The 24,164-nt window shown below is 39.8% G+C and overlaps 1 protein-coding gene across 1 annotated transcript; it reads left to right on the forward strand.

Moving 5' to 3' along the window:
* The first annotated feature begins 666 nt into the window (after positions 1–666).
* On the forward strand, positions 667–20,866 carry GHRHR (growth hormone releasing hormone receptor). Its single transcript, XM_008922403.3, has 13 exons — positions 667–723; positions 4,361–4,466; positions 5,085–5,192; positions 6,379–6,479; positions 9,370–9,467; positions 11,227–11,359; positions 12,215–12,368; positions 13,952–14,012; positions 14,118–14,187; positions 15,776–15,867; positions 16,373–16,502; positions 18,275–18,316; positions 20,744–20,866. Exons 1-13 carry the CDS (start codon positions 667–669, stop codon positions 20,864–20,866), a joined length of 1,275 nt encoding a protein of 424 aa, XP_008920651.2.
* The last annotated feature ends 3,298 nt before the right edge of the window (positions 20,867–24,164 follow it).

Here is a 24,164-nt window from a genome sequence, read left to right on the forward strand (position 1 = left end):
GAATGAGCTGAGTGCACATATTTCAATACTTTGACTAAAGGAGTTGATGGGTTGAGATTTAGACACTGAACTTTCAGAAGTCTCAAGCAAAGTGGGAAGGATCCCTTGTGAATTTTGCCTTCAAATCAATGTCCAACGGGCACCCAGCAGAATTTTTGTTCACATGCCTGTGAGTAGCTTTTGATCCTGTGTTTTAAAGTGCAGCACCATGGTCACTACACCCACACACAGATACACTGGAGCTGCACTGAAAAATGTGAATTAGAATAAATTGACATCAACATTAGCTGTTAGGATAGTGTTTCTCTTGTGCCAGTAATGTTTTTCAATACAGGATTAGCAACATTTACAGCTCCTAAAATGATTTGGGGTTTAAAGAAAGAATCAGGGGTCTTGCCAGGAAGGTATAGGATTCCCCTAACCTTGGTATCAATCACTCAAGTCGTCCAGTCCAGTCACTGAGAATGCAGCAAAAAGTTGGAAAGCTCAAACACAGCTTGGAGAATTGTTAATATTTATTTCCCTCTCCACTGTCCTGTTACGTCACTTCTGTGCAAAAAGATAAATGTTGCAAATGTGCAACTGGGGGGAGAAAGAGAGGTCGAAAAGCAGGTGAGAGATGCTGAGAAAGGCTAAGGGAGTGAAGTCTGACTCTTGCTTTGGAACATGAACTCTTGTGCTTTATACCACTGTGCTCTGCACACCCTGAGTCTGGCAGTGCTTGTAAGTAATTGCATGGAAAAAAACCCAAACAAACAAAACTTTGACTTCATTGTGTTTCAATAATTGTTTATTTCCTCCTTGGAGCAGATGGGTAGATACAGTTTCTTTCTCTTTTCTCTTTATTTGCTTTGGATTCTGCTTAAAAAAGGCAAGATGCTATGAAAAGTGTGAGCAGCAGCAGAAGGGACACACATTGCAGGATCTTTATATCAATTCATTTCATTGCTTTCTTATCCCACACTCACTGTAGAGAAACAACATAATTGGCAGAATTCCTTTTTTTTTTTCTGTGTATGTGTGTGTAGGCTTTAAGACAGTGACAAGAAGAAACTGGAGGAGGGTTGTTACATTAGAGTAGCTGAGTTTTGATAGTTTTTTTAAATTTCAGATTATACTGTCTTATTAGTTACAATTTCAGCTGCTTTGGTGGTAGTATTAATATGATTTAATATGTGAGCAGCTGAGATGCTTCAGGTAAAAAATGGAAGCAGCAGGGATGTTTATGGAAGAATTAGAAATATTTAAATGATTTAAAAGCTCAGAGGTCTTGCTGATATTTTGATTTGGACAAAGATTAATAAACCAGCATTCAGGATCACACGGATATCAGGAAATGTCCGTGCAAAGTGGGGGAAGGATATTTTCTTTGTTTTTGAGAGTAATTACATTTTCAGCATCTTCCTTTTGTGATCCTTCCTCTATATCTTTTTTTTTTCTTTCCTGGGAATCTCATTTCTGAAGGAACATTTCATGAAGGGGGGGTGGGCACAGAAGTCTTTTTGTGGATTGAGAAAAATAAAGCACCTTGAAATGACTGAAAAGTCTTTTTATTGATGTGAAGCTACAGCTTCCTCTGTATCATCTCTGAGACAAACTCCACTCCCCTGTAGTGGGAGTAGATAAATATAATTGCTTGTAAGTAGAATATCACGCTAATAGTTAAAATATGACTGAAGGTCTCTGTAAGAGACCTGTCCCATTTACCCAAGAGAAATAACACTTTCTTCTATAAAGTTATATTGGTTGTTTTATGAATATGCACTGATCAGAAACAATTTTATGTGTTAGTGTATAATAAAAATCTCCTAGCATGTGTTGCATATGTTATTATAATAGAGGATGGGTAAACAACTCTTATTTCAGTATATAATGGTGGAAAAACAGCCATCTGGTTTTATTGGAGTAAGTGATCATATACTTCTTCTGGTAGAGCTGAACTCAACTTTTGGAGAGGTTTTAAAGGCTTCAGAAGCCAAATGAATATTTTCAATTTATTTTACCTGAGTTGGTGTCAGAGAAGACCTTACATTCAGTGTCTATTCAAGCAGTGCTTAGTGATGACTTGCATATAAACTGCCACAGCATCTCTTAAGGTTGGGTCTTCTTGAAGGAAGAGGCAATAATTTGAATCCCTGGTGCTTGATCAGCCTCATCTTTTTATTTGAGACACACGTGGTAATATGTTCTCACAAGTCTGGAGACTTAGAAATCGAAAATGGAAAAAAAAAAAAGGTTGCCTGGACTGGTGAATAAGCCAAACAAGCTTTGCTCTTGCCATGAACATTTCAGGGAGCAAAGAGAGTTTTGACAGGCGAGATCTAGTAATATTTTTTTTTTTTTTTTGCCAGGAGAAATAATTTAGGACAGTGCAAACGGGTACATTTCCTGCCTGGTGAAGTTTTTCTGGGCACAGTTCATTGAACCAAGAGAATGTGGTAGAATTGATTGTCAGTAAATGGTTTGACTCTTTTTCTACTGACTAATAAAGCTACTTTGTGCAATAGCTGTCACACACCGTGGTTAGGGAGCTTTCCAGCATAGATGACCTTCATTGTCCAGGGTGAGTACAAGGGAGGATAGAATATATGTTGGCATGAAGAGAGATATCAAGTGAACAAAGATTTTCCCGACAGATGCCAATTTTCTCTCATTCTACCTACCATTACATATCTTAGTTGATTTGAGGGGCTCCCCAGGCTTCTTGTTTTTGACTGATCTCTCTGACATCATTGGGGCATCACACTTCATTCAGCCTCAAGAACTTCTAAATTGCTGCCTTAAACTGATCCGTGGCACTGCTGTCTGTAAATCTGGCAAGAAAACCACATCCTCCTAAAAGAGCAGTAAATGGGAAGCAGATGATCTTGAAGGGCATAAATGGAATTTTCAAGTACCAGGGTCCAAACCCCAGAAAAAACAAATATTGTGCAATTAATCCAGTGTTCTCCAGCAGCCTCAGAGCCTCAAGCTGTTAGACAATAAGCAGTTCAAATGCTCTGTAGACCAACAGGAGATGTGGGCATTGACATGGAGGGGAAACACCAGCTTATTGGAACGGGTACAATCTGCCCTTTGAATGAATTGAAAGCCAGATATTTATTTTCAAAATTCCCTGAATATTAATCCTCCCTGGGTGGAAGAAAACTGAGCCATATGCCAGCCACCTGCTCACCACGCAAGTCTCATCCTGAGTTTATTTTCTTGATGGGTCTGTGTGTTTTTATATCTGTGTTCACTCATGTAGAGCACACCAGCACCAGTGGCCTGGGACCAGAGCTAAATCAGTGTCTCTTATGGCAACTGGTCTTCTGGGACTGGGGACAATGGTTGGATAAGACAAATATTCCTTTCTTTGTGATACATAAAATTAAATGTGTATTTCTACCCAGCGGGTACAACCACAGCAGTTGTGGTGTGTAACAGGCTGCTGCAGAATTTGTCCTTTGGTGGCCAAGGTTCTCTGGAGGCCTTCACATTCTCTTCTGGTCCCCACACAAGCTCAAGTCTAAACAAGGACTAAAGCAACTAAACAGTTCCTGCTATCAAAACACCTTCATGCCAAACCAACAAATGCTTTGGTGCAGAGTTTGGTTTTTTTTTCCAAAGAAAGGAGTTTTGCCTCCCACCCTCTGTAAAGAAAGGCAGATGGCAGAAGGGAGAGAACAGATTAATTCCTTTTAGAGTGAAAAACTCTTTCAGAAGACAATTTTGCAGGAACTGTGTGTGATTCCAAGGTGGTGTTTCTTTGGAGGTTGGCAGGGGCTTTTCCATGCACAGGTGGGCTCTGCAGCACGTCGTGCAGTGCTGAGCCCTCCACTGTTATGAAAAGGAGCCTGACCAAGTGCAGTGCAGTCTGTCTTTCTGGGGTCAGATTCAGCAGGGTCTAGCTAAATTTAGGGTAGAAATGAGTCCTGCACTCAAAGCCAGGCCCTAGCAAAGAGTTCTTGGATTATGAACACAGACAGAGGAATCTTATACACTTTCCAGACCTGTGGCTACCATCTTCTGACATCTCTACTGCCTGATGGTTTACTCTGATGTAAAGTATTACAGCTCTACCGCCTTTAGCAGAGCTCAGCTGGGGTCATACACATGTAGATGTGGTGTTTAGGGACTTGCTTTAGTGGTGGATCTGACAGGGCTGGTTGGACTTGATCTTGGAGGCATTTTCCAACCTCAATTGTTCTGTGATTCTGTGATCTCAAAGTGTTGCAGTTTGTGCAGAGATTGTGGTACCCTCTGGATACTGAACCCTAAGATAGCATTTTATGTCCTTAAAACAACCTCGTTAGCTGCCAAAGTAAGACTTAATGACTGATGATCCAACACCTCCTTACTAATTGTCTACTCCCTGCAGGTTGCTGGAAATGTCCACCCAGAATGTGATTTTATGACAGAGCTGAAAAAAAATGAGGCTGAATGTCTGGAGGACCCACAAGAGCGTGGAAATGCAACATCAGCAGGTGTCCATGTGTGAGGGATGAGGGGAGGGAGGGAGAAGTGACCCACCAGCAGAGTGAGGACACAGCCAGGCTGCCAATGGGCATGTTTGAGGGTTTTACTCATTGTCCCACATACCTGTTGTCTTGTCAGTTCTTGTTCCATCTATTCCCTTTCCTTTAAATTCTTTTTTCCACAGTCTTTCCCATTATAATATGGACAGTCAATTTATCTGAGTGAATCCTCTTGTCCTTGTCCTATTCTTTATCCAACTGGATGCTGTCATGGCATCATACTTGCATGTTTGTGAGGGTGTTTTGGTCTTTAAAAATAGGATAACACAACAAAAAGTACTGTTACCTTGTCTTTCTTCCAGAATTACTCTCCCTCCCATTTCCATAATACCTTTTCATTTATTACATTATTTCAAAAACCCACCCCAGTCTAACACAGTGGGTCTAACTAAAGCAGATTAAATAATCCTCTGGGGGTGTTTATTTCTCATTATAGAATAAAAATTGTGGCTAAACTATTTTTTGCAAGATATGTAAGCGGTGGAGTGGCAAAGTTTAAAAAGGTTTGGGGTTTTATTTTGCTCAAATATAATTATGCTCAAAAATATATTTCACTTTCTGCCTGAGGTTGCAAGAGAACTTGGGACAAATTACTGTGCTGGCCAGAGGCAGATGCTGGAGAGACTCTTGCCTTACCATGCCCAAACATCATCCTTCACTTCATGAAGGAGCCAGGTGATGTACTATCAGGGTTGTACTCCTGTTCTTCTGTTGCCTGGAGGAGAGTTTCTAAAAAGTGGGGGTGAAGACAGAAAGTTGCATGTTCCTACTCTACAACTGGATCAGATCAACACTGCAAAGATTTTAGTAGCATCTGAGGGACCTTAGAGGTTCTGCTCACATTTTAAGTACTATCCATAGTCTGTGATGGGGCCCTGATCCAAAACCCACTGAAATAAATAGAGTGATTCCATGAGTTTCCATGGATTTTGGGATCAGCTTGTTGTGTGAGTTTTTGACAAAGCTCACATGAGGTTCTCTAGGTCAGAACTTAAGCACTGGGCTTTTGGAGATCTGTGCTCTGATTGGTTTGGGATGAAATGAAAGGCAGAGGAATGAGTAATGTGATTGTTCTTTAAGAGCAAGTTTGGAGATACAAAGCAGAATTTAGTCCCTGAAGCAGCATGTGTGTTTGGTCAAATGCAAAGCTGCAAACTAATGCCTTGGTGTCTGCTTGCTCTGTGGGTGAATATGGCAAGGAACAGACTGTGAGCCCACAAGGAGGAAACCATCTTCCAGGAAAGACCTGGATTTGACAGCTCCACAAGAAAAAGAAGCTGTAAAGCCCGAGCTCTGCCTCACCCAACACATGCTTGTTATAAACGAGGGATAAGTAAAGTCCCTTTCATCTGGGCAGATTCATTTCCTGCCATGGGATTCTCGGATTTATCCTTCATCTGAGTCATAAATCTTTTTATGGAAATGTGCTATCCTCATAGAAGGAACTGCTTATCCCAGCCTCTGGTCTGCAAGGAAAATATAAACCCCAAGGGAGGTGGGAATGAGAAGGGGTATGTGAGAAGGGTGAGTGCTGTACAAAGCAGAAGTCTGATGGAGCACTGCTTCCCAATCCTCTCCAGTGGACTTTTTTTCCTGATTTAATTAATTCCTTACTCCTTCCCACCCCTACCCCTGTCTCTCACCTCTTTTTCCATTGTTTGCCTGTAGATAAATCATAAAGTTTTGTGTCTGATGACCTGAATGTACACACACAAAGTGTCCTACCAGCTCTGTGAGATGCCAATGAACATGATCCTCTCCTCCTGGCATAACCTTTGCACCAGCCAGAGGTTTTCTCCTGGGTTTTATTTTCCATATTATGTGGCTTTCCACTGGAAAAAATTAAGTGCTTCTGTTTCAGCTGGGATAGTAAAAAGGAACTGCACAAGGAAAGGCTGGTCTGACCCGTTCCCTCCCTACCACGTCGCCTGTCCAGTAGAAGATGAGATTCCCCTTGAAGAAGTAAGTTTAATTACAGAAAAATAAGTGAGTGGTGTGTTGATGTTATAGGATTCCCTTCTATTCCTGCAAGAACACTGCAAAGGGAAGCTCAGCTGAAGCTGAAAGTGTGGAATGTAATTCAGATTTGACTCTAGCCACTTATTTTGTAAAATGACTAGGAATGTTTTATTATTCATGTGTGAGAGTGTAATAAAAACAAAGCCAGCTGCAAATTCCAGACAATCATGAACTTGCCTACAGATATAACAACTAGAGATGTATCATAAAATGTTCATAAAATATGGATTAAGACATTTCAGCAGTATCAGTCAGCAAGATGAATTTGTAATATCACAGCACCAGTGATGTGCTGCTATAACACCTCTGTTCCAAATTCAGCAATATCTAAGGACAAGAGGGGTTTGGGTTTCTCATCCTGCATAAAATACCTAATACATCAAGGAAAAAAAAAATCTCAACTTTTTTTATGTCAGTAATGCAGATCAGAATCTGACATAATTCTTCAGCCAGGTTTTGACAGTTGGTGATATCTAGAGGTTATCTGCTTGATTCCTAACTAATATGGATAAAAACATAATTTGTATCATCATGGGGAGATTTCACTTCCCATTACTTTTTGTGTTGACTATTATACCTGTTTAGCTCAAGCTTCCTTTCCAGCCTCTAAGCCTCAGCACCTGCTGCTTTGCATAATAAACACTTACGCTGAAGTGCAACTCTTCTCTTTCTTCCCTTCTTTTAGTGCTTCCTTACACTGCTGGGGTAAAAACAATCTCCAGTGTGGTTAGATTTATGTTAGATATTAGGAAGAAATTCTTCCCTGTGAGGGTGGTGAGGCCCTGGCACAGGTTGCCCAGAGAAGTTTTGGCTGCCCCATCCCTGGAAGTGTCCAAGGCCAGGTTGGATGGGGCTTGGAGCAACCTGGGCTAGTGGAAAGTGTCCCTGTGACAGGGGGGTTGGATTGAGATGATTTTTAAGGTCCCTTCCAGCTCATTCTATGATGATTCTATTATTTTACCTAAAGGCAAACTCCTCAACTGTAGATTTATCAATGTTAAGATTTGATTATTTTCTGTGCTTTCCACATCTGATTTGTTGCCAGTTAAGGTCAGTCTAGCACAGCTTTGATGTTCCTCATGGAGTGCTGGATCCAGGTTTACTGGCAAGCTTTCCAGCTCTGAGGTACTTCTCTGAGCTTTGGCTGGAATTGTACATAGTCAGGAATTTGGACAATCATATACAATTCACAGTTCATCCACTAGGCAAAAAAAAAGAGGCCGCTATGCCTGGTTTCCATATCATACAACTTCATCAGTCTCAAAAATTTACGGTTCAAATCAAGTCTAATCACTCCAAGGTGGATCTCTATTAGTGCTTTGGTAGGATCAGGTGGGAGCTTTTCAGGGGTATGTCTTGGCTCTCCCCAGTTACTGCATTCACTGTTCTCAGAAAGGAAAACCCATCTTCTTATGGGTAAAACTAAACTGGAAGAAAAATTCAAGGTGCACCTGGTGGGTTCTGACCAGCATTAAATGTTCAGCCCATGGATGGTGAAAAATATTCACCCATGGATGTAGGGTCCTCAGCACCAAATGTTTCACCCCACTAAACCAGGGGTTGGAATTACATGATATTTAAGGTCATTTCCAGCCCAAACCAGTCAGAGATTCTATGACCTGCACTTGCTAAGGCAGGACTGGTGACAGATCCTTTTTCTTGCTGTCAGAAATCCATAAGTTCTCAACTTCCCATAAGTTGAATTGTCTTCTGAGGGTGTTTCTTTCCCTTCATTAACTAGAAAAGAAAGAGAATGAGAAGAAACAGGATTGTGTCAATATTTAAACAGTTCAGTCCTGTGGCCAGGCTCTCACATTCCTCATTTTACTCCAGACTCAGCTGCTCATATTTAGGCAGCTAATTTTTAAGCACCTAAAATAAATTAAATGGACCCCTATATATAATGCCTGCAGTTACACTTAGGGCTCAAAACAAGTATATCCCCTTCCCCACAGTGAACTGTGGCAATGCTCTGCACACCTGTGAAGAGTTTAGGTTATAAAAGCATTGAAATGGGACCCAAGAGACAGCCCATGTTGGATTGAAGGGAAGGATTTGCAGCCTAGAGCTTATTAATTTTATTTTCTGCTTTCATGTGTGATAGTGGAAGTCAACTTATCCTCACTCAGAGATCGTGTCTGAGGTGCCACTTGAATTGAAATGGGTTTTGATTGATGTTCTGGCTGAGTAACAGTTGAGTTTGGCAGCAAGAAAAACAGAGGAGGGGAAAAAAAAAGGCAGAAAAACCCAAGTAACCAGAACACAATAAAAAGAGAAAGGAAGAATAGATGGTAAAATTGAAAATAAGGAAGCAGAGAGTGGAAAAGTGGAGAAATGTAGGGAAAGTTTGATGGGATTCTGTATTCATCATGTAGCCAGCTGTCAGCAGCATTAAAAAGTATAAAATACAGTATTTATAAAAATGCATATAAAATATACTATGCTATAAAATACAGTATTTATAAAAATGCATATAAAATGTACTACACTATAAAATACAGTATTTATAAAAATGCATCTGATTTTTAACAATGCTTTCATTAAAGGTTGTCTTTGGTGTTTATGGTTTTTGAATGAGCCTCAAACCACCCTGATCAATACATGTTTTGGTGTCAGATTGAGCTGTATCCATGTAACTATGGAATGGGACTTCACAAAAGAAACATAACAAGGGATTTAAATTGGTTTTTGCTGTGGGATTAAGAGGGGGAAGAAAAGGCAGTCAGGGATATGAAATGATTGGAAGCACCAAACAAAGCAAAACAGCCAGAATCTGTAAAAAAGCTGTCACTTAGCTGCAAGTTTTGTGACAAATAATTCTATTCCTTTATAGCAATCCTACTTTTCTACTATAAGGATCATCTACACTGTAGGATACAGCGTGTCCATCACCTCACTCATCATTGCTGTGACAGTTCTTATTGCATTCAGGTAAAGGTGTTCTCTGACCTTGATTCTTTTAGCAGAATTCTTTATCTGACACTGTAGAAGGCAATACTAGACATTAAAAATAACATAGATAGATATCCAGATGAATAAAAATAAAGATTTTCAGCCATATTGGTTTAATAATGTTAAATTAAAGCTGGAAATGAGAAGTGATCAGAGAGAGCCAGGTAGAAAGAGAATCAGAGCTGGGAAATAAACCCTGGCTGAATGTTGGCAAAACTCAGCAACTCACCTTGATCCTGGATAACCAAGAGATAAATTTACTTGCTTTTGCTGGAATAAGGATATTTCTTTATAAATTACGTGTGTTTGCCTTGTGTGGCTTCAGGGAATTTTATATTAATAAGAAGAACATGCACAAGGAACTTGATTGGGAATCAATGTTCCTATGACATTATATATATTACTATCAAAAAAATTATAACTATTTTAAAACTAGTCAGAATTTGGCTATGTTTGGTTAAGATTTCTTTCTCACTGAATTATCCATCAGTTAGGTATTTTCAGGTATAATTTATAGTATTTGGAATAAAACTGCTCATTTATTTTATCATTTAATGTATATTTAATGTTTGCTGCCACGTAGGATTCATTTTATTAATCTTTGTTTATTTCTTGTATTTCTGCAAGACAAAAAAGTCTGGAGTTTTATTATTTTGCTGTGGGAATGGGGGTTCTCTGGGAAAAGTTTCTTGACCCCCGTTGGTTCCCAGTTCATGCCTGGAAGCCAACAGATATGTTTATTGACATCCACTCTGACCTCAGGAAAACAAAGCAGCCCAAATGAGGGGAAAGGAAGAAACAATGGACATAAAGAGACACGGCAATAGGGAGGAAAAAAAATTATAGTTAACAATGGGGTTGACATTTGAGGTCAGCAATAAAATTCTGCCCACTCTGGGTGAACTTTGAGATTAGGTGACCCTCAGGTTACTGGAGCTGGGTGGAATTCAGCTTTTAATGGAACTCTTTGCTTATTAACTAAAATCTTCATGTCCAAGTGAAAACATAAAGTTGAAGCTGTATAACTCCCACAAAAATCTGTATTTAATAGCAGTCAAAATTTAAAATTAATTAACTGAGAATTTAAGGTGGATGTGTCAAATTGAATTTAAAGTAGATGTGCTGAATTGTTTTAAAGCCCTTCTCTGCTCTCACTTAATTCATAAAAGTAACTCTGGTAAAGTAAGGAAAAAGCCTTTAATTTTGGATAAGGTTGTCTGCACAGGGGTTTAATGCAGTTTAGCTCTCCCGTGGCACAGGATAGAGAAAATATTTCTGAACAACTCTTACCCTGTTCATTGGGAAAAGTATTTGCTTATTCCATGATACCCCTGCCTGCTTGGTCTTGGGAGTGGTTTAGCCATTGTCTGAATTGTATCAGTAAAGATCATTCCTCAAATGCGAGATTGGCCCCAAAATAATGCCAACCAGAAGCCTGGCTCAGGTGTGCTGAGCACAAACATAAATTTAAGGAATTCCGGGTTCTTTAAATTTGGCAGGCCAGAAACATCCCCAGGCCTCCATCTAACAAGGAAAGAGGTTGAGGTGCAGACGGTGGGTGAATTGCTTCACACGAGGAAGGTTTCTGTCTCTGCCTGAAAGACCTCAGCAGATGCAGGTGTTCTTCCTGTATATGTTTGGAAGTGAAAATGAGATGAAACAAAGGTTTATTGCTTATTTTAATTACCCCCAGCACAAGCCAGTTGTGCTGAGAAAGACCTCCCTTCTTTTCTTCCAGGAGGCTTCGCTGTCCCAGGAATTATATCCATGTGCAGCTCTTTTTCACGTTTATCTTGAAAGCTATTGCTATTTTCATTAAGGATGCTGTCCTTTTCCAGGAGGAAGGCATTGATCACTGCAGCTTCTCTACAGTAAGCACATGAAAAGTAGGATACTCTGGTACTTGATATTTTTACACACCGCTTATATATGGTTTCATTTTCAGGGATCTTTTTTACTACTACTTATTTTTTTCCTTCTAACCTATAATGAAAGTTATATAATTCTTTTATTCAGTATGTTTTGCCTCCATAAATGTGAACCTTTCATGTTCTGAAAGCATCAACTTGTGGTCTTGTAGTACTGTAAATCAAATTTAGACTTTGACATAGCAAAAAGTAGTATCATTTCACTGTTACCTTTCTATAACCTGAAGCCTAAACCTGAAGATTTCTGAGTGCCTCATAGAACCACTTTTAAAGCTGATTCTTCTGGAAATCTTGGATTTCATGTTCTGACTGGAAACTCTGGCCTGTAAAACACAAAACACTCCAGGTACTAAGCAATCAAAAAATCTTGGCAACCTGGCAATGGCTTTCAAATAGAGGTGTGTGGGATGGTTCCTCTGCATTGCTCATGGCCACACAGAAGTTTAGAGTTGAGTATAAGGAGGAAAATGGGTTCTTGAACCTTTGTCCAAGAAACATTTGACACTAAGGATACACTGAAAGCAGGGCATTTGTGAAAAAAAATCACCTGCTTGGGAGCCCAAGCTGCATTTCTGACGCAGAGATATAAAGCAAAATACAGTGGAGGTTCCAAAGTATTATGATGGTTAAAGTCTTATCACTCAAAAAAGCCATTTTGCATTTGAAGATCTCATTTTAAACATCATGCAGTAGTGAGACCTTGCTCTTTGTAGAACTCAACCAGAATTACAGATGTCTGCTACAGCTGCAGATCAAACACTTGTATCCACCTTAAACTATGACTGTCCTGTCCCTTAGACTGAATGCAAGATCTCTGTGGTTTTCTGTCACTACTTCATGATGACCAACTTCATGTGGCTGCTGGTGGAGGCTCTTTACCTAAACTGTCTGCTGCTCTCATCCCTTTCTCATGGAAGAAGATATTTTTGGTGGCTTGTCCTCTTTGGCTGGGGTAAGTAAGGCTTTTCCAGGAAATTAAAGAAAGGCAAAATGTTAAACAAGTTCAGCCTGGAGAAGAGAAGGCTTTGGGGGGTCTTAGAGCAGCTTCCAGTACCTAATGGGGGCTTAAAATTAGGCTGGTGAGGGAATATGCACAAGGGAAGGGAGTGATGGGAGAAGGAAGATGTTCTTCCCTGTGAGGGTGGTGAGGCCCTGGCACAGGCTGTCCAGGAAGGTTGTGGACTCCCCATCCCTGGAAGTGTTCAAGGCCAGGTTGTATAGGACTCTGAGCAACCTGATCTAGTGGAAGGTGTCCCTGCTGGTTGAAACTGGGTGATCTTTAATGCCACTTCCAACCCAGGCCATTCCATGATTCTGTGATCCTGTGATCCAGCCCATTAAAAATACTGGATGTGGAATCTAATCTACCTAACTACCTAACTTAGGCATTGCTCTGATTTTATTTTTACATGCATATTAGTGAGGAACAACCCATTTTTTTTAAAGAACAGGATTAAAGTGCCAGTGAATTAAGTGGAAAATTAAGTACATTTGGGAACCCACAGGGAGAGATCCATTCTCAGCCTTCTTCTCCCCACTGAAAATGCAGCCACCTCTAAGGAACCATCACAGACAGTGAAGTTAGATGTGACTTGCTCCTGTTCATGCAGAGTATAGCTACACAGCCTGAGAATGGGTCCATCTGGAGTCATAGAAGGCATTTTTGTTGTCCTAATGTTGCCACAACCCATTTTATGCATTGGCAATTTTATGAATAAAAAAACCCTATCCACTAAATAACAGGTCAGGTATGAAACAGCAACACCCCCACCCTGTCTGGTGGAGTCTGGAATAAATCTGAGTGTTCAGACTCTTATGGAGACCCAGAAATCAGAGATTAAGTGGCTGCCCAGAGCAAGTTGCTGTGTAAAACAGAGAACTCCTTTATGGCAGGTGAATACACTTACCCAGAGGAATTTTTTGGTCAGTTGAGGGAGACAATCCATGGATGTTACCACCAAAAGTTAATATAGGCCTGGCAACTTGGCAAACTGAATCACTTTGGGTGTTTTAGGGAGCCTTTTTAAGAAGGCTCAAGATAGAGTGTATCACCTTCTGTGTTTGTAAAGTGCTAACAGTATTATTACTTTAAGATTTGGTAAAGGCAATTCCTAAATATTTTGTCCTGCAAAAAGCACCCTTGCCACTTAAACCTGGGGTTAAATGTGCTCTCTGCATACAAGTGCCACCTTCAGGGAGAGCACACAGGTGAGATGGGTTCATCTGAGCAAGAGGCTGCAAGTTCAGTCCTCTGGGACAGAACTACATCATGTGCAAAGCAGCTTCTGTGTCCCTTTCTACCTTCAAGAGACAAACGAGACATAACTTGCTTCATTCTACCCTGGGAATCAGAAGAATTCCTTTTAGGTTTGTACTTTGAGTTTAAAGCAATTCCTCTTACATGAGGAGACCACAAAGGGTGACTCCAGCTCTGAAAATGAATGATTTCTATCATCACAGCACAGTTTCAGTGGACAAGGTTTGGATTATTTGATGAAACCAGAAAACCCCAATTTTTGTTTAAATTTCTGACAGGTTTTCCTACACTTTTCACTCTTACATGGATTTTGGCAAAATTCTACTTCGAAGACACGGCGTAAGTCCTTGTTTCCTACATTATTCTGTGTTCTTGATTTATATTCTAAATTTATTGCAGTGATTACATGCCTGTCTTTTTCTAAACTCTTGCTGTGTTTTGCAGATGCTGGGATATTAATGAAGGTTCTCCTTACTGGTGGCTAATCAAAGGACCTATTATAATTTCTGTGGGGGTAGGTGCTTCTGAGTTTGCCAATTAATTAGGAGAAAAAAAAGGCTTTTAAATTAAAATCTTGTTACTGTTTGCTGAGATGTGAGAAGAGGAATGGTAGAATTTCTACTGTAAACTTGCCTACATACAATGCAAACTATAAAGGGGCAGAGAACTGACACCCTTACAAAGCAAACATCCTTCAAACAAATTAAAACCTTCATAGAATTGTCACTTAATTGAAATTAATCGTGAGTGAGCAGCTGAACCATCCTTAAAATATTTGAAAACAATTTTTCAGCATAAAACCTCAGAAGCAGCCATAAATTTTAACACAAACTTTCAAGGTCAGTAGGTTTCTGCTCACAGCTGATAACAGTGATAATAACTCTTGAGCCTGACATTTATTGGATAAACTGATGGGCTTGAAATGAATTATCATATAAAATTACTCCCACGTGTCATTAAACCCAAGCAGTGTTTTTGAGAAAGCAGCTACTGGACCTTAAGACCAGCTATTAAAAGCTTAATTTATTTGGAGGACAGCTGCATGCAAATGAGGCACATAGAATCATAGAATGGTTTGGGTTGGAAAGGGCTTTAAAGATATGCATAAATAACATGAATAAAGAATCTCAAGTCGAATTGTGGTCATACTTCACCATATTTCAATAAATTATTGCATTTCTTCCTACCTCCATTACTTTCCCCCTTCTGACATCCACATCAGAAGCCAGGGGACTGCAGTGATGATTTTTCTGCTGGAATGTACACGAGGCATCACTGATGGGTAAAATGAGATTGGAGTTTCTGGTAAAATGGGGATGTTCTTAGGCAAAATGGAGCATTCAGCCTCACCCAAAGAAGAGCTGGTGTCTATGGACACGTAGAGATGCATAAGGGAGAATCTTTTCATTGTGGAGAACCGAGCAGCCTCACAGACTTTGGATAGATCCATGCCAAATGGCAGTTGTAGAAAATTTGATTTGCAAGTTAGGCTTGACCCTAGCGAGCTTTGGAGCTGAGCTAATGCTCCTCAGAGACTCCTTCAGAGTCAACAGAGAGAAATCTGTGCTTTTGGCATCTGGCTTAAAATAAACGTCTTCTCTGGGAGGAGATGAGTCGTTCCCAACACCTCCTGAGGCTTTGTTGGCTCTCCACTGCTGGCAAAGGCAGAACAGGGTGATCAGCTCAGATGGAGGTATCTCACTGCAGAGATATTTAGCCAGAGAAGTTCCAATAACAATGTCTAAAGAGATCAGCAAAAACCTAATGCAGTAGTGATCTCAAAAGAAACTCCAACTGATATGAACTACAAAAGTAAAAGAGTCACTCAAGGTATCGATGAAAATATTTTGCTTAGCAAAGTCAGATTCTCAAGTTTTCATCTTCAGCCATTTCTTTAAGAAGGAATGTAATCTATTTACACACCTGAATGCTGCCAATAGAAATAACATTAATAACCTTACACTGACACCGTTGAAACTGCACACAATACATTATAAATGAAATTTAAACCACCCCAGATTTTCACTGAGAAGTTTTACATGAGAAATTAGGGTTTTCATTTTCTTTTTCTTCTTCCCCCTTCTCCCAAATATTGTGAACAGGTCAATTTTGTCCTATTTGTCAACATCATCAGAATTTTGCTGAAAAAACTAGACCCTAGACAAATCAACTTCAATAACTCTTCTCAGTACAGGTAATGTACGGTACAATTTTCAAAAAATCAATTATTTCAATAATAAAAACTTATATAATATTTTCTAAATAGAGAAGTACTTTTTCAGTGTCACAGACAGGCTCGGTTTAACTGGCATTAAATTTTAGAAATTCCCAACCTTATCCCATTCCCAAGGAAACTGACCAAAGGATAAGACTCAATTCACCTAATACAGACCAATATAATATATTCAGAAGAGTTCAGATATCTGCCTTCCAATTAAAATCAACTGTGAGACAAGAAAACCATTAATTGAATCTGCATTAGATGTCTGATCTAGAGCAGGATAAATTACCCTCTAAGCTGCTTTTTCCTATATGAGACCTGTAAAGGGAGTCTGCATATTAATTTCTATTACATATATTTATATATATAGATATATTAAGGGTTTTTTCACTTCTGTTCAGTACTGTGCCATACTTTGTGCATTAGTCTTTACTGAGGGAAATAAAGTTACCTTCCTTCTTCTCATGTGCTGTGCCAGACGTCTCTCAAGGGCAACTCTGCTCCTAATTCCATTATTTGGAACCCATTATATTGTCTTCAACTTCCTCCCGGAATACACCAGCCTGGGGGTCCGGCTTTACTTGGAGCTCTGCATTGGATCTTTCCAGGTAAAGTGACCACAGAGGCTTCAGTTCCTTCTTGGCAGTTTTTCTGATTTTATCTTGTGTCCAGATGACAACTGGGATGGCACAAAACGTCATTGGGTCCTGAATCCAGTGTCTCCTCACCAGGTTCATGGTTCTTTGCTGGGTCACAATCCCTGAAGACATTCCCTCCATCCTACCTGGCTTTAGGTTTGACTGCAGATTTGCAGACTTTGCAAATACAAGGCCAAGACTTTCAGAGGAGTGTGTAAATTGGATGGTGGGTCAAAGTCAAGCTACGAGTCCTAGTCCACATGCCTTCCCTGACTTCACTAACAAGCTCATTTGGGCTGATGTTAAATTATCCAGAGGCAACTGAAGCTGCAGGTGCAGCCCCCTTGGTGATTTTTTGGCCAAGGATAAATTGATAATCAAACATAAACATGGAATAGTGCCTGATGCATGTGCCAGCACATGCAGAGCTCCATCCTGTCACATCACTTTCCCTCCTGCAAAATATTTGGTGGATGCCCCCAACTGCTCTGAATTGGCACACAGGGCATGGACAGCTCGAGGAGTTTGGTGCCAGCCAGGACAGCTCCTGAGGCTGCTTTGACATATCCCCCAGGTACTTTGGCTACCTGAGTTAAGAGCTTTTCAGTATTTCTGTGTGTTGATAAACATGTTTTTCTGTTTAGAATGTATAATTCAGAATTTTACTTGGGTGGGACAGGAATAACTCCATTTATTTTAGTATCCAGATCCATTTATATGGTCTAGATGTTGTGTTGAGAATGAATCTTAAATGAATGACATAGGAAACATGAAAGTTTATCCTCCATATTTTAAAATATGTTGAAACTCTGGAATTTCCCCTTCTTTTCTGACTCCAGGGTAGCTGAGGAAGCTATTTTAGGGTGTGACTGGGGTTCAGTTTCAGAATGCACTAAGACTCTGCTGGATTCTGTCTGCAGCTTCTAAAAAGGATAGCACCCAACTATCCTTTGCTTCCCTCCCTGTCCCTGTGCTGCAGCTCAGAGTCTCCAAGAAGCAGCTGTGGGAATCCCAGCAAACCTCACAAGGGAATGTGGCATCATTTGTCAGTCAGAATCACCAAAAATCCAGCAGTTGGGCTGGTTTGGTCCTCCTGAGGATTGAATCCATTGTCCAACAGACCCTGCCCGTCTTAATCCCGACCCTCTGTACAGGGAGAGGACCTTCACTGAGTTAATGAACAATTTAATGAATAAGTTAATTAATAAAAGGGTGAGGGGTTGGGCTGGTATCTGCTCATGGAGGTCCTTTGACCTTCTGGGATTGTCCTGAGTTTATCTCAGTTCAGATTTTAACAGATTCAATAGGCAGAAAATAGACCTCATCTGATACACTGCAAAGACAGGGAAGTTGACTGAAAAGCTGGATGAGCTCCATCCATGGATCTCCTTCTGAAGTCCATTTTTCCTTACTGATTTATAACGTGTAAAGAATTAATTCAGAGTGTTTTTGGCTGGAGAATGGATGATACGTTTGTAAATATGTCGTGGGAGAATTTCAATTGCCACATCATCTGTTCTTGTGAATTCGTATTGTTTTACTGACTTCAACTAAATGCCACTTACCAGGTGTTTATCTGCCTGTTCAGCTTTACTGGAGATACAGAAAATATCTTTCAATTTATAGTAATCCTCCCACCTCTAGTGATACACATTAATTCACGTAGTGAAGTCAGGTAATGACAGTGGCTTTTTCAAACTTTGCTAACACCCAAATTTATTTTTTTTTCTGGTCTTTCTCAGGGCTTTATTGTAGCAGTTCTCTACTGTTTCCTGAACCAAGAGGTAAGGGAATTATATCCTCTACAATATTGCTTTCATTGGCAAATATACACAACACAAACATCAGTTTCATACAAGAAGATAACCAAATCTTGCAGTTTCTCGGCGTTGTCTGTTAACATGGGAATCAAGGTCCATGGATTTCAGCTCAATTATCTTCATGGGAATGAAGCCATCTAGTGGAGAAATCAACTTTTACTACTTTTCTACCCCTCAAGTATTTTTTATCCTTTCTTCACATTTTTGCCCTGCAGCAGGGTTTGGAAATCCCCTAAAAGCACAAGCTACTGCAGCAATGCAGAAAGATCTCCATCCACCAAAGGTCTATGATTAAATTGGAATTAAAATTGAGGTTGTTTGCCCCATAATTAAATACTATTTTAAGGGTTTTTCTTATGCCTCTGAAGCTTTTCAGTATTTTCATGTTGCTAAAACTGTTTTTCTGTTTAGAATATATAATTCAGAATTTTACTGCAGACGGGACAGGAATAATTCGATTTATCTTAGTATCCAGATCCATTTTTATGGTCTAGATGTTGGGATGAGAATTAATCTTAAATGAATTACATAAGAAACAAAAAAGTTTATCCTCCATATTTTAGAATATGTTGAAACCCTGGAATTTCCTTTTCTTTTCTGACTCCAGGGTAGCTGAGGAAGCTATTTTAGGGTATGATGGGGTTCAGTTTCAGACTGCACTAGGACTCTGCTGGACTCTGCCTGCAGCTCCTAAAAAGAGACAGTCCTGTTTCATATAATCCCACCCTCCCTCCTCATAAAGGACTTCCACTGGAGTGTCAAAGGTGTATTTAGGAGGTGAATCCTGCCCCTAATCACTCCAGACTCCCTGGGCTGTATTGACCAAATCTTCATTTTCCAAGTTTAAAGTCTAGGGCTGATTAGGCTTTCAAACAGTATTTAATTACTTACATGTGCCACAGTCCAGATTTCCTGAATTTTATCAGAAATTTCTGAAATATTAAATTGAATCTTTTCAAATATATTAACACCTCTTGGCCTTCTGTTTGAGTTTATGGCTGTGAATTATTGTCTATGCTGCCTATATCTATGGATTATTGACTATACTGACTAACAATCCTAATCCCTTCTAACTATAGACACAACTTGAAGTTCAGCTTGACATTCCAGACACACAACTCTTCAATTTAGAAATTTCCTTCCCATTAAACATCTGGAAAGGCACATTTTTACAAGAATCAGATGTGACAGGAGGCTTTAGTGGGTGGTCTGGACCCACTCTATGTTTCTGTGAACATGCCAGTACATGACATACAGAGCTGTCAACAACAGAAAGCAAAAGTCTCTCCTGCTTGCTGCTGGCTTTCCCCTCATCATCTTAAATAGCAAAGTAGAATTATTTCTCAGCCACAAATTGATGAATGTTGGTTAAGAAACTTGCTGCAGATCATACTTTTCTAGAAGCAGATGGAAACAAGACAACACCCCTTAACAAACTGAGGAAGAGCAGGTGATGTGGAGCAAAAATGTTTAATTGTGTAGGTAATGTTGGTGAGACCATTAGTAGAAAAGTTTTCAATGGAATACTTTAAAAAAAAGGAGAAGATTAAAAGAAAGTTGCTGAGAAAATATTCTAGTGGTGGAGAACCTGATTTAGAGTGTTGGAGTTAGAGACCTCAGGCTTAGTGTTGATAGACTTTCCAGTTCAGAGGAGGAAGGTGGACTGAGGCTACAGGCTTGAAATGGAAACCAGGTAAGTTAAATTGGAAGTGGGAGGGGTTTTTTTTTGCATTTATTTAACTGTGTGACAGCTGGAATAACAAGCTTTGAATTTTGTGCCCATGGTCATTAAGTAGGAACACAGAACTGGATCAGCTCACACAGAATCATGGAATTGTTTAGGTTGGAAGGGACCTTGAAGTTCATCTTGTTCTACCCCCTGCCATGGGCAGGGACACCTTCCCCTATCCCAGGTTGCTCCAAACCCTGTCCAAACTGGCATTGAACACTTCCAGGGATGGGGCATCCACAGTTTCTCTGGGCAACCTGTGGCAGTGTCTCACCACTCTCTGAGCAAATAATTTCTTCATAACATGCAAAATCTGCTCTCTTTCAGTTTAAAGCCATTTTCCCTTGTCCTATCACTACACACAATATGTCCTTAATTCTTGAAAGGTAGAGTAGGGTTCATTTACCCTTGTCAGCATGGGAGGCAAACTCTGAGCCAGCCACACTGGAAGTTTTCATCAGTGCAGGAAGATGGACATGGTGGGACAGCCCGGATAAACTGGAGGATCCTACTTCATCAGCTAGAAAGGGAACTAACTTGAACTGAGATGTCTAAAAATTTCCCTCTTCTTCTCTAACCACTGTTTCTGTGTTGCTTCTTTCCCACTGGTCTGCTCCCAAGCAGCATTTAACCACAAAATAGCTTTCTCCTTTGGTTTTGAGGTGCAAACAGAAATCGGCCGGAGGTGGCACGGTAAGAGGTGTGGACTCGTGCCAGTGTGGAGGAGGACGAGATGGACTGTGCCATCCAGCTCTGGAGTAAAAATGACCACATCTGTGTGCTGAAGATGCCTCAGGATCTGGAGTAATCACACATAAAAACCTGATTAGGGAAACTCCCCCCCCCAGCAAACAACAAATAAGCCAAAAACCCCAAAAAACATACTGATTGCAGTTCATGCCGAGTAAATAGGAGGAGGTTCCACTTCTACAGTTCTGTTCATGGGGTACCTTTTGCAGGACAAGCATTGTAGTGACAGATTAAACACTGCCTGGCCTTCTAAACACAAAATAACTCTCTTATCAATACACTCTGCATCACAGCAAACACAAAAACCAGCTATTCTGATTCACTTCTATGCTTTTACTGATAAATATATGGAATTAAGTACCCAGGGAATGGACATCAGTAGTACCCTTCAGCTCTGGGAACTGGAATTCAATCCTCATGCAACGGGAGTTGGAGTCTATTCAGCTTCTTCAAGCTTTGCTCCTTGTTTTGATTCAGTAAACATGGAAATAAGAAGCCAAAAGTCTTATTGAACAGCAACCCAAAGGCTACAAATGTTCTCTTATGTTGTCTTTTCATACTGTCTCTTTAGTAGCAAAAAAGATTCAAAGTTCACCAAAAAAAAACCCCCAAACCACTCTCATGTTCTGATGTTATTTCAGTATCTGCAGTTTTGAATATTTCTGATAACAGAGAAGCCAAAGTGGAGGCATTGGGAAGGCCAAGGCTCCACGTGATAATCATTAAGGAATAACTGCTCCTTGCAAAGAAGTTAAAAAGAAATGCCAACTTTTGCACAGAAAGAGAATGAGACCCTCAAGGGATGGACAAGGAGACTTCTAGGAGCGTTTTTTTAGGTGTGACTGTTTTTGCTCTCCAGTGTTGTAAAACATTCAGAAGTTTGAAAATAAACTTGTATTCCCAGTGTTTGCACTTGAGGGGTTTTATTTGGTTTTGTTGGGGTTTTTGTTGGATTTTGTTTTGGTTTGGTTTGTTTGTTTGTTTTTTGTTTTGTTTTGGTTTTGGGTTTGGGTTTTTTTTGTTGTTTTTGTTGTTGTTGTTTTGTTTGGGTTGTTTTTTTGTTTTTGGTTGGTTGGTTAGTCGGTTTTTTGGTTTGGTTTGGGTTTTTTGTTTGGTTTTGTTTGTTTGGTTGGTTGGTTGGTTTTTGTTTGTGCATTTGTTTTTTGTTTTTGTTTTTTTCTGTGTCTTTTTTTTTCGCAAGTGGTTGTCATAACCTGTAAATAAATGGATCAATCAACCTCTTTGATGGAAACATTAGGGTTTGGAAAGGAGTGTAGAAAACTAAACTGTTCCAATGAGTGAGAGTCATTACATCAACACATTTTTACTCTGCTCTTCTGAACATTTCGGTGAGCTGCCAAGTCTAATTGAACAGCAGAAATTACAACAAAGAAAAGTGGAATTGCTTTCCTTTTTCCTTTCCTTTTACATAAAAAACTGGGTGACACAACTTTCCACTCCAAGTTATGTGTAATTACCTGGGTACAAGTGCAATGTTATATCACCTAGTTTTTATGTAAAAGCTGAGTACCAAGAAGGTGTTTTTCTCTTCCAATTATAAAAATATCCTCCCCAAAAAATAATAGTTTTGTCCTTGTTATTCTTCTCCTTGTGGAAATTACAGCAGTGAGTGAACTCAGACCCAAGTGTGGGAGCACCTGAGGGAACACTGGGAGGAAGGAGCTTATTTCCATTTCTGCAGTGACTCCTTGGAACACAGTTTACAATGTGTGGCCCAAGATGTTGTTTACACTGGTTTTGTTCCTTTATCCAGAAGAATTCAAGGTGAGCTGGGTGGAAAGTAAGGGACTAACAGAGAGATGCCTTTCAGTGTCACAGAGCAGCCAGCTGACATGGAAAAGTGGCATTATCAGTAAACACAAGTGTTGAGGCAGTTAAATGAGACTTTTTTCCTGCAGATGGATTTTTCCAGTCTCCAAAAGATCATGGTCTCCATCAGAATGGAGCCCAAAGTAATAACTCAGGAAAGCATCGAAATTTTACCTGTCTCTATCCATATATATTGAGACAAGATTCCCTGCAGCTGCTGCATTTCCCTTGGTGTATAATTAATTGTGAATATTGGTTGATTTACTCTAAAGACCATCATGCTCCATAAGTGGAAGATAAAAGGAAAAGTAATAAAACCAAAACGAAATTCTTTCTTCTGCTGAACAGATTGTTTGGCTCAGCTGATTTCTGAATGTGTGAGGGCATTTTTTGATCCCCCTGTCTCAAGCAGTGATAGAAAGTGTCATATCAAGACTCTCGTGAGTCTTGATATATCAAATGGATTTTCTGCCTTGTAATTGAACCCTGCAGTTTTGGAATGGTGTTTCCATGATTGCTCTGACATTAAAAGGACAGGTTAGTAACAGATATGAAGGCACATGAATACAGGGACTTCTCTGCTTTTATAGAAGCCTGAATTAAGGGATTGGCTCCAAATCCCTCTGCATCAGGAATACCAGTGGTCTGTCCTAATAATTTCCATTGACTCTGCATAATACATAATAGGCATAATTATTTGGGTGAATTCTAGTACCTGTAGCCTCCCTTATCACCTAAATAAGGCTATGGCACACTGGTCACTGTCCTTTTCTGGACTTCTCAGCTTTTTCTAACATGAACAGAGATTGAGATCCTAATTTTATTCCTTCCTAAAATAAATAGGTACTTCAGGGAGAATACTTGCCTTTGAGATAGCTGAAACTGGAAACAGAAATGGTTACAATCAGAAGCAAGTACTCAGATCATTTAATGAAAATATTAATATCAGTTTTGACAATGCATGGCATGGATGTTTGAGTTACAGTATGTTTTCAGCAAATCCAATTTTAATATAAAGTGTTAATTTAAAAACTTAAGCAATTTAGTTTTTCAAGATTGACTTTAGATAATTTATACTGAGCTTAACACCAGGAGCACGTGCACAATTATTGCATAAGACTATTTTTCTACAAGTTCTTGTTTGTCATATGCAATGTTTGATAAAACAGGTATGAGAAGTGTGAGCAGCAGAAACTCCTTAACCTTTGAAGAATAATTTTGACCAAGTGTGGTTTACTTTCACTTGGAGCAGGGCCAGAGCAACGAAAAACTGAGCTTAAATAGAGGATCATTCCCAGGGTGTGCAAATTGCTACAGGGTTTACAGTGCAATGAGGAAAGACAGAAGTAAAAATGAGGAAAAACAGAAGCAAAATGAGGAAAGACAGAAGGAAAATGGAGCTTCCAGGACTTAAGGGCTTGAGTTGATCTCACTGCAGCTGCAGAAGGGAAAAAAAAAAAAAAGCTCAGTTTTAGGTGTTACTCTCATGTTTTTGCCAGCATA

This window comes from Manacus vitellinus, unplaced genomic scaffold (genome assembly GCF_001715985.3).
Source record: "Manacus vitellinus isolate BGI_N305 unplaced genomic scaffold, ASM171598v3 scaffold_12_pilon, whole genome shotgun sequence".
NCBI classification, from domain to species: domain Eukaryota; kingdom Metazoa; phylum Chordata; class Aves; order Passeriformes; family Pipridae; genus Manacus; species Manacus vitellinus.

Bases quoted from the DNA above. Each gene is read 5' to 3' on its own strand.
- GHRHR (XM_008922403.3), top strand. From the start codon at position 667: ATGAACTCTTGTGCTTTATACCACTGTGCTCTGCACACCCTGAGTCTG. The intron at 12,369-13,951 runs GTAAGTAAGGCT...AATTTCTGACAG, and splicing joins GCTTGTCCTCTTTGGCTGGG to GTTTTCCTACACTTTTCACT. The intron at 18,317-20,743 runs GTAAGGGAATTA...TTTGGTTTTGAG, and splicing joins ACTGTTTCCTGAACCAAGAG to GTGCAAACAGAAATCGGCCG.